This window comes from Eucalyptus grandis, chromosome 5, assembly GCF_016545825.1.
Source record: "Eucalyptus grandis isolate ANBG69807.140 chromosome 5, ASM1654582v1, whole genome shotgun sequence".
NCBI classification, from domain to species: domain Eukaryota; kingdom Viridiplantae; phylum Streptophyta; class Magnoliopsida; order Myrtales; family Myrtaceae; genus Eucalyptus; species Eucalyptus grandis.
In genome coordinates, this window is record NC_052616.1 from 36369825 (window position 1) to 36380763 (window position 10939).

Consider the following 10939-nt stretch of genomic DNA (forward strand, 5'->3'; position numbering starts at 1 on the left):
CTATTATTAACAAATCTATGATATTATTTTTTTTCTAGGATACTTGATTGTGCTTGTAATTATATTTGCCTTGAGCAGTCATGCGGTAAGTTATTATATAGCAAAACTACTTCTTAGATGTTAGGGGATGAAATTTCGAGGAAGGCCAGCAAAGTTGCTTTTATGAGTGAGCCTAGGACCTATAGATCACGGGAATCCATCACCGTAAAGTTGTTTGTCGGTTTGTGCTCTATTATTAATCCCTACTTTTGTCGGCCACAAAGAAGCTTGTGTCACATGGTCGTACGTGGTCTTCATTTTCTGAAGTTCTACTATTATTTTTTTTTTTCCTTACCCCGAAAAGAAGGAATGCATCTTGGTCCTCCGGTATAAGAATAGATCAACAAGAAGATCAATTGGCGAATGACCTGCTTGAAAACACAGTTTCAAATTTTTAGCTAATAGTCATTGCCGATTGTTAAACTCCCACGTCCAATGGCTTCTTCATCAAAATCCAAAAAGATTTACGACGTCTTCTTGAGTTTTAGAGGCGCAGAATTGCGTAACAATTTCGTCAGCCATCTCTACCAAGCTTTACACCGGATTGGAATATACACTTTCCTAGATAGTGAGGAATTGAAAAAGGGAGACAAAATATTGATGCTTATGAAAGCAATTGAAGAATCCCGCATTGCAATCATCGTTTTCTCTAAGGATTACGCTTCCTCAAAGTGGTGCTTAAAAGAGGTGGCCAAGATTATGGAGTGCAAGGAACAAAACAACCTCACCGTTCTACCAGTGTTTTACAAAGTGGAGCCAAGAGAAGTGAGAGGTGGGAAAGAGAGTTATGAGAGAGCTCTGACCGAGCATGAGTCCAAGTTCGGGAAGGATTCGGAGGAAGTGAAGATATGGAAGAAAGTTCTTTCTGAAGCTAGGAGCTTGTCTGGGTGGCATTTGAATGATGAGTAAGTTGACTGGAGTTCATATTTTATATAAGAAATTAAGCTTTACAAATGAGTATAAAGACTGTTTGTAAAAAAAAAATAATCGAATCGAATGTAAGTTTAAAATGTTAAAACTTGGTCGACCCATGAACAAAATGTTAAGTGGTGTTATTGCGCTTACGCCATTACTTTGGAAGGAATAAGAAAGTTCGTGATGCTTGATTCACGACATATAGTTTGCATAGGCTGTATAAGGCAATGACATCGTGCTTCGGCGTATTTAATAGTTTTGAAATTTTGACCATCATACAAAGTCATAAAAAGCTTGATTAGGCATTTAAATAAATCACACATAACAATTGAAAAAAATAAGTAAATCGTTGTGCATAAATTATAATAACATGAGTCACTCGGATGACTAAAAATCGAACCTTGAACTTGTTTTGATTCATGTGGAGCTCCGAGTTCTAATTCCATTGAGTGTGAATACATTTTATTTTATTTTTTTGGCTGTGATTATGTGAAAATTTGACACATTTCTTTGTCATTTGGCTGGTGATTGCTTATTCAAAAACAATGCTACAACTTCTTTTTTCCTTTTTGTCAGAAATGAATCAGAGCTTATACAAAGAATTGTGAAGGAAATCTCCACTCGCCTAAACCAAACACCTTTGCATGTTGCTAAGCATCCGACTGGGATAGATTCCCAAGTGGTTAAGCTGAAATTGATGTTACATCTTGAATCTAATGATGATGTTGTCATGGTGGGATTATGGGGACAAGGAGGCATAGGGAAATCAACTTTAGCAAGAGCTCTTTACAATGCTATTTTTAGACAATTTGAGGGTTCATGTCTCCTAGCAAATGTTCGAGAAGCACAAAATTTCAAGGATTTAATTTCATTGCAAGAAACTTTGCTATTAGAGATTTTATCACTACAACAAAAATTAGAGGTGTCCAGTGTTGAGAGAGGTATCAATCTAATACAGCGCAGACTTTGTCACAAAAAAGTTCTCCTCATCCTTGATGATGTGGATGACTTGTCCCAACTAAATGCTTTGGCAGGAGAAGACAAGTGGTTTGGTAATGGGAGTAGGATCATTGTTACTACAAGAGATAACCATTTGCTAACGTATCTCGGAATAGATCAAGATCATGTGTACGAAGTTAGAGAACTAAATAACAATGATGCTCGTGAGTTGTTTAGTAAACATGCTTTTCCGACACACCAAGACTCTGGAATTAGGACAGATCTAGTGGATAGTGTTCTAAATCATGCTAAAGGCCTTCCTTTAGCACTTGAGGTGCTAGGTTCCTTCTTACGTGGCAGAACAAAAAATGAATGGGAAAGTGCACTGGATGATATTTCTACGGCTCCTAAGAAAGAAATCAATGATCTGCTTAAAATAAGTTACGATGGATTACAGCCAAGAGTGAAAGAGATCTTTCTCCACATTGCCTGCTTCTTCAAGGGGTGGGATAGTGAGTACGTAAAGAAAGTTCTTGACAGTTGTGATCTTAAGGCAATAATAGGATTAAACATTCTCATGGAGAGGTCTTTGATAAGAAGTGAGTATGGAAAATTACAAATGCATGACTTGATTCAATTGATGGGTATGGATATTGTGAACCAACAAAGTGATGATCCTAGGAGACGTAGCAGACTATGGCGGTATGATGATGTTGTCGATGTTCTGTCAAGCGACATGGTAAGACTAGCAAACACCATCAAATTCTGCTCCTTATCTTTTGGGCTCTAAGTACTAAACATGAATAACCTAAATAGTCTTGTATATGCAGGAAAATTGTGCTGTAAAAGCCATATTGTTGAAGCCACCTGAGCCAACAGAGATGTGTATCACTCCTGATGCTTTTATGAAAATGAGAAGGCTGAGATTGCTCATCTTGTGCAATATTCATGATTTTTTCCAAGGTCCTATATGTCTTCCTAATGGGCTTACATGGTTTGAGTGGACTGGATGTGCTTCTCAAATTCCAGAATTTTCCTCCGGTCCAAAGAAATTAGTAGGACTTAATATGAGTGAAGGCAATATCACAGGAGTCATAAAACAATTTAAGGTGAGAATTTACCTACATAGACTTTTTTATTATCTGCTTCATTTGTATATGTATATGCTATTGTCTATACTACTACACTAAAGGAAGGGGTGTTCCTATGTTTTAGAAACCACTTCTCTAATTTCTTTCAAAATGATGCTAAATTCTTGCTTTACAAATATTTTTACGTGCAGCAAAATTGGCATTTGAAAAATTAAGCAAACAACTTTATTAGTAATACTCAATGGAAACATGTTAATAAAATACACATTACAAAGAAGCTTTATACAAATACGTGGAAAGAGAAAGATATTTCAAGATTTGAAATTTATTTATGAAGGTCATTGCATCATTAGAAAATTCAAATTTTAATACTAAAAATGTGAGAGATAAAAAATAATATAATCAATTTCACGTACCTGTCCGTGTTATAATATCTGTAAAATAAGTAAGTGAGGATAATTGATAGAAGGAATATAAAAAAAAAAAAAAGATAGAAATCTTTTAAAGTAGGAGATCATCTTTACCTTATCTAATATCTCTAACAATCGACATAGATATATTTCAAAATCAGATCAAATCTACCTAGTTAAGATATTCAAAATGCAATTTGCTGTCGGTTGTTTACATATAAATTTTTTTATTCGACAGAAAACTTGTATAATGATCAAACAAAAAGGAAACAATAAAATGACTAACCTACCCGTTGACATACATGTAGAAGTAAAAATACTCGAGGACTAACAGGCTGAGTGGTAGGCCACGTGGTCACCAAGTGATAGAGCATTATCCAATGCATATACCTAAACGGTGGGGATTTGTCCGGCATCAATAAATTTAGCTTAGTCGAATGTTCCAATGCATCATTCTGTAAAACCAGGCATTGTTAATTGCTTAAATAATTTCTTAAGGAGCAGCACTTCCAAGTGGATGATAGAGTATTTATAAGGAACTTTGCTAGTAATGTGTGTAATGTGTGCACAACTAAATCGATATGAGTGGTCTAGTAGGGCCATAGCACTAGTTTCTTAATAGAAAATTAAAGCTAGATTTTGATTTAAGTATGTGAAATTTTTATTTTTTGAATGTTTATCAAAGATGGCTTCATTGTCTTTGCCTGACTTCAATTTTTTTTTTCAAAGTTTATTAATTTTTACACAATTACATTGTGATAGTGTTTACAATTACATTGTGTGTACATACCCCATTCATCTATGATATACAATTAAAGCCAGAACTAGTAGTCTTCATTCTCATGCTCGCCACGTGGCACTTCACTTTGCTTTTGTGATTGTCACATCACATGACATGTGAAATAGTTTTGTCATGTGGTCTGCATCTGCACTCGCCACGTGGCACTTCACCATGCTTCTATGATTGTCACAAGGCATGATGCATGTCATAATTTTGTCATGTGGCCCACATTTGCATGCTCGTGACATGATACTTCACTTGAATTTTGTGATTGTTACATGCATGACACACGGCACAAGTTTGTCCCAAACTAATTTTCGTTTGGTAATGGATGGTAGCTATGGGTGAGGAGTACCAATTTAGGATTCTTTTGTTAAAAGAAAATTAGTTTGAGGTAATTGTGTCATAATGGTACCAGTTTAGGATTTTTATGAAATGAAAATTAATTGAGAGTAAATCTATGTATAGATTTGGGATTTTCAATGATATTAATTCTAATTTTTTTAATAATTGTCTACACAATTTTAAGTGTGAAATTTTTTATGCTGTGTACCTATATATTATCTAATTAATTTCAATAATAATAATGGTGTATATACAATATATAAATAATAAAAAAATATAAGAGTGAGTAGAAGTTAAACCAACAAAGTTCAATATGCGCACAATTATTTCTATACACGCAAATACAATTGTTATAGATTATGTAAACGAGCGATAAATTTAATTATGAGTATTGTCGCGTAAAATATATGTACTCTTTTTAGGGTTGATAAAGACACTTGAGGTGCCCCCTCCTAGTATGTTCTCTAAGGGAAAAAAATCATACTAAACGTAGTTTTAATCTCAAAGCTGCCTTTAGTTGTATAGACATTTTCGCCGCATATGACAAGATTGGGTAAAATAAAGATAGAATAGGATTTTGAATATTCCATATATTGCCTGACAAGTTTTTGGATATATAAAATATGGATATAAATATATCATCCAAATGAATGCTTGGTGTGCAAGGACAAAATTGAATTAACCATAGAATATTACAAAGATTTTTTAGATTTGGGAAAAAAAAGGATAACAGTTTCTCATGTAACAGTTTCTAAACAGGTCACTTTGGTAAATAAGGATATCTTATTTTCTATATCTATACTGGCGTAACTCTTTACTGCATTTCATGGTCTGGGCATAAGAAAGAATTGTTCCGAAATAATTTATGAAAGAACTGGACAAGTGATGAGCCTACATAGGTCAAATGGCACGGACTTAACCAGTTCAGGGCTAGCAAGGTCTTCAAACGGCTTTTAAATAATCGATTCTTTACGCTGTGACTCTAGATTATTAACAAAAGGGGGGACTAGACATGTGCGATATAATTAGAGGAACTGTGACGAGTAATTTAAAAGAAAAGGGAAGACCCAATGGAGAGTTCGAGAGAGAGAGAGAGAGAGAGAGTCGAGAGTTCTATATTATTGGAGAATGTAAAAAAAAAAAATTACGTTGTGTACCTATATATTATTCAACTCTTGTCTAAAATATAAAATGATAAGTTATCTCTGATTTGCTAAAGTGATGATGGAAACCAAATTGCTGGGTATAGCTTAGTCATGCGTGTGCCATGCGACACCACTTCATGCAAGCTTTGCTGAAATATATACATGCTTATATATATATATATATATCAGAGATTTGTAATTATAGGTAAAGTTTGAAAGTGTTGAGTCAATTCTCAATACAACATATAATTTACAAGAAAAAAATGAAAAGTTAATTTATAGATTAATAAATTTTATTCAGACTGTGCAAAAAAAGAAATTACTCAGTAACCTAAATAGTAGGTTTCAAGTTGTTTGATCTACTAATGCTCCTTGCTTCCTTCCACATGAAGAGTTTTGTGGCCCTAGGATATGTAATTATGAGATATCCACCCAGCCAATATATATTATATAACAGTCAAGGATATGTAATCAAGACACATCCTTTCCCTGTGAAACCATGTGTCCCCATGTGTTGTATAGCCAATTTTATAGCCCCTACAAATAAATTATGATATTATTAATCATCAATATTATAAAACTAGGGACAGTGTGAATGACATTCGATATTGAATTACCATCATTTTGCAAGTTTGACTCTCCAGTCCATGCACAACAACTAGCATAGGCCTATTTGTGGACTCCACAGCAAATCACCTCTACATTAAATCAACAAATCGCTCAATATGTACAATCAATAACCTAAAATATAATAATTTTTTGAATGATCAATAACAGATATGCTTCAGTGGCAACCTATTCTCAAATGGGAATCCCACGGTTTATTTGTTTATATGTAAGGAAGTGACATCATCATACGAGCACCCCTTTTGTGTTCCTTTTAGAATGTTTGTCCAAAGTTGTTTTTGTTGTTTTTGCAGGACTTCCAAAATTTGAAGTACATTAATTTCAGTCATTGCAAGTCGTTGGTTCGCATGCCCGACCTCTCGTGTACTCCAAAACTCGAGGAATTGGATCTCCGTAATTGCAAAGACTTGGTGGAAGCTCACAAGTCCATCGCATATCTCAACAAGTTACAAGTGTTGAATTTAGAGGAGTGCTCTGAACTTAGTGTTTTTCCAAATGAGCTCCAATCAAAAAATCTTCGAGTTCTCAATCTTAAAAATTGCACAAAGTTTGAAAGGTTCCCTGATATTCCACATAAACTCGAAGCCCTAAAAGAGCTTTTTTTAGAAAGAACCGCAATTAAAGGACTTCCCACATCAATAGAAAATCTTGTCTCTTTGGAGAAGATGTCTTTAGGTCATTGCAAGAACTTGATGAGCCTTCCATCTAGCATTTACACATTACAAAACCTTGAAGACTTGCTCTTGATTTTTGCACAAATTTAATTGGGTTTCCAAAGTACGAGGATTCAACTAATCCTTGCATGACGACCAAACTTTCAAATTTACATCGGTTAAACCTTTCGGGATGTAATTTGTCCGAAGTAGACTTTCTTGAGAATCTTTCATGTTCTCCATTCTTGACATTATTAATGCTGTCGGGGAACAATCTTACCAGTCTTCCTACATCCATCAATAAACGCCATCGTTTGTTAGTTTGTTTGTTGACAATTGCCATCAATTACAGGAGATTCCTGAGCTTCCACCATTTTTGTATGCTTTTTGGGCGGATAATTGCGAATCTTTGCAAAATTATGGAGATTTAACTTCAATTCATGATTTTGTTCGCAGAGGGTTGACCATGGCTGATATTTCTTCACAGGGTTAGATTCTCTCTCTCATGCATACATGTGCACACGCACACATGCATATCGATGTGGACTATACAGCTGGGTTCAATGCATGGTTGGATATTGCAATAATAGAAAATGCAAGATTGGAGGCTTAAGAAAATCAAACAAATATAAAGTGGTTCCACATGTGTATGCATGTAATGGAGTTGGCTACCGTCTTTTATGGGAATGATTTCTATCACACGAGGCTTGTATACTAATGCAAGCAAGGATCAATGGATCTCTACTCATTTATAGAGTTCTAATTCCAAGTGGAACTCATAGAATTACTTACTAAATTCAAATTGAATTTTTCTATTTGGGTACTAATAACAAACTTGGGTACTTTCTAATGATTTATCTTTATTTCAGTCTTTGGAATACTCTATTATTCTTCCTCGAGAAGAGATGCCAGAGTGGGTTCACCCTATTGAAAAGGAGTCCATATCTTTCATGGCTTCAAAAGACTTGTATGACAAGTTTTTTGGATTTGTTTTATGTGTCGCTATCAACAAGCATTATCCCACGAGGGAATTTGCATTTGAAATTGTTACCCATGTTAATGGCCGAAAACAGAGTTCTCCCTTCAGTTTTCATTCATTGGAGTTGGATCATATCCAGCTTCTTTATCTCAAACCGTCAAAGTTGTGGGGAATAGTCGATTTTGGTCAAATTGATGGAAGTCATGTAAAATTTGGCCTCACAGTATACAGTAAATACATGAAAAAGTGGGGATTTCGAATATCATGTGAGCAACTAGAGGACAATCTAAAAGTTATGCTTCAAGATAATCGGCTAATTGATCCAGCTTTATTCTACGAGATTGATCATGAATCAATATATTCAGAAGTCGAGAGTTTATTTATGTATGAAGATGGTTCCATCGAAACAAATAGACAGAAACACTTGCAAGATTATTAAAGGAGAATGGAGAAATATTGTCTGTAAGTACCGAGGAGAAACCATGGTCCATTCTACTCAAAGCAAGCGAATCAAGACTGTTGACTGCCAGTTTGACCGATGGAGCAGAGAATGATCGAGAAACTTGCTTAGGAAGCAATTCGTTGGTAAGCAAGCTCCCTGATTTTTTGTTCTCTTGTTCTTCTCGTTCTATTCTCTGTCTCTTTTCTTTGTTTCGCTAAATCCTCATTTTCTCCACCAACGCCACTTTCAGCATCGCGACTGATCATCATCTTCCGTCCGATACCGCCGAGCTCTGGCGAATTCAAGATCGCCACCTGTCAACGGAAGCGACAAACAAAAGAAGTACGTCTTCCTGAAACGGAGTCCCTAGCGAATCTACGGCGACGGCGGCGGAGACCAGCGAGCGGAGGCGACGGACTACCACTCCGCCGCCGACCGAAGCCATGGAAACTGATGAAACAACTTGGGGTGAACGATTCTCTACTGAGGTTCTGGGCTTCGTTCAGATTGCTATAGATCAGCTCGATTTTGAATTCGATTTGTGCGGTGCTGCAATTGCGCGGGAACTCGAAGAATGCGTCCGTGGATTTGTTCGAGAGACGTTGAATAAGGTGTTTCTTCGTAAGTTTGGTCTGTGGATGCTTGGTAGTGAATTCACTGGCAATCGATGGGACACGCTGCAAAATCAGCAACAATCCCCAGTAGGAGGTATAGCTTTTCTTTCTTTCTTTTGATAAGTGGCAATTTATTCAAAGAAGTAGATGAAGTCTAGGTTCAACGGAAAAACAAGCGAGGGAGAGTGAAACAATGGGAAGTAGCTTGTTCGTGGTTCAGTTCAGTCCGCTTTTCTAGCGAAAACTGAGCCAATCCGGGTGCTATAGGTTGGGACTCCCTTATGCAAACTAGGCATTGCTAAAACAACCAACCACAGCAGGGGTTGGGGTAAGGGTTGGGGGGTGCTTTTGAGGTGTCTAGGAAATGTCGATGTGTAACATAAACAATCCCTATAGATGTGCAGTGGGAAAGGTTTTCTAGGAATTTGAATCATGAGAAACTTCATCATTGCTGGGATAGGGCTTTGTCTCTATGTTTTATGCGGCGCTTGAAGAGGCAAAACCCTTTTGAGGAATGAAGAAGATGCAGTGAGATGGCAAGCCACCAGGAAAGGTTGCTTGACAGTCGAGTCCTTTTACCACTTGTTGACTTTGGCATTTGCGGAGAATTGCAAACCAAATTTACTTGGAGCATTAGAGTAATATGGACATCAGTTGTGCCCATGGATAACTAGTTAGGTGGTTATTTTCTTTCTTCCTATGGACTTAGGGTATGAAAAAGGAAAAAAAAAAATCACAAGAAACATAGGGTTTACGTAAGTTATTCAATAGAATAGAGACAAAAGCACAAGAAGCTGATTGTCAATTCTGATTTCTGAGGCCTTCGTAATAGTTTAGGGTTCTCTTTTTATGCTTATGTGCCATAGCGTTTATGGAGGAAATTGACCTAGAAGCTAAAGCTTTTGGAAGCTTCTTGAATGTTTGAGTGAAACCTAATAAATGGAAGATAAGCTTATGAGGTACCAATGATAGGACACAGTGGAATGAACAACATGTAGCTTTTCAAATTAGTTGTTGTTTATGCTTTAGAGCCATATCAGTTCAACAGTTAGGTGGGATTTGCATCTGAATCACAAGATGAGAATGTGGTAGTAACCATTGCTTTGGACCAGCAAGATCTTGATCACATAGGTATGAGACATGCATTCATTCCATTGGTAGCTGCAGACATGTTGAATATTTCTACCAAGCAACTTGATGCCAATTTCCTCTTGAATTGCCTTTTATGCATGCTTGCATGCATGAGAGAATTTTGACTCTCATGTCTCATATTTTTTCTCCTAACCAGTAACAAGACCTATTTGCTTTTCTTATATAAGACAAAGCTTGCATTGGACATCCTTGAAGTTCCTTGGGTAAGAAACTGGTTTTTCCAGTTGCATTTCAAATATGTTACTTTATTTTCTAATTAAGATGATTAGTATTTTAGTCTTAATTAGTGAATGGTTTTAGATTGGACTTGAAATTTGATTGAACAGCTGTGTGATTGTCATGGATGGGAATGTTGTTGCAGGAAGAAACCAGACTAATGAGACACGAAATGTATGTTTATCATTGCTTCTCCACCTCCTCCCATAAATTTTGGCCAACAGCACTTTGTTATTGTTCCAAATTGATAGCCTCAAATTATCCACTCGTAGTTTATTGTTGATCATTGTATGTCTATCCCTTAATTATTTCTTTAATAGAGAATAAAATACTATATCTCAATAAAGTTGTTAATAAGTGGAATTCTCCATGCATTTAGGTTATAAGGGTTTTTTTTACCCTTCATAAATATGACTACAGGCTAACAATAGCAATAATCTTGCTTTATTATGCACAATGTTTTATTTTTCATTTTCCGATTGTGCTATGTCTGTAACCATATTATGGTCTTTACATGCTTTGTGAAGTTCCTAACATTGTTTTCTTAGGATGTATTTAGCTAGACTTTGGTTATAGTTTTTTCTTGGTATA

General features: G+C 36.0%; 1 protein-coding gene and 1 long non-coding RNA gene across 6 annotated transcripts in view; both read left to right on the plus strand.

The window, feature by feature from the left end:
• The first annotated feature begins 332 nt into the window (after window positions 1–332).
• The window catches only part of LOC104444961 (TMV resistance protein N), an 87739-nt gene continuing 77132 nt past the window's right edge, over window positions 333–10939 (plus strand). Inside the window, exons 1-2 of one of the 5 annotated variants that reach the window (XM_039311916.1) lie at window positions 357–944; window positions 1531–2698. In XM_039311916.1, the coding sequence (XP_039167850.1) occupies window positions 475–944; window positions 1531–2683 (1623 nt within the window). In that variant the 5' untranslated portion in view covers window positions 357–474 and the 3' untranslated portion in view covers window positions 2684–2698. Of the gene's footprint in view, window positions 945–1530; window positions 2699–6585; window positions 6960–10939 lie in introns of those variants that run through there. The other 4 variants (XM_039311919.1, XM_039311911.1, XM_039311918.1 and 1 more) reach the window with 4 other exon arrangements.
• LOC120293119 lies at window positions 7507–9280 on the plus strand. Its single transcript, XR_005550786.1, has 3 exons — window positions 7507–8509; window positions 8617–9074; window positions 9248–9280. It is a non-coding gene; the product is annotated as an uncharacterized LOC120293119 (long non-coding RNA).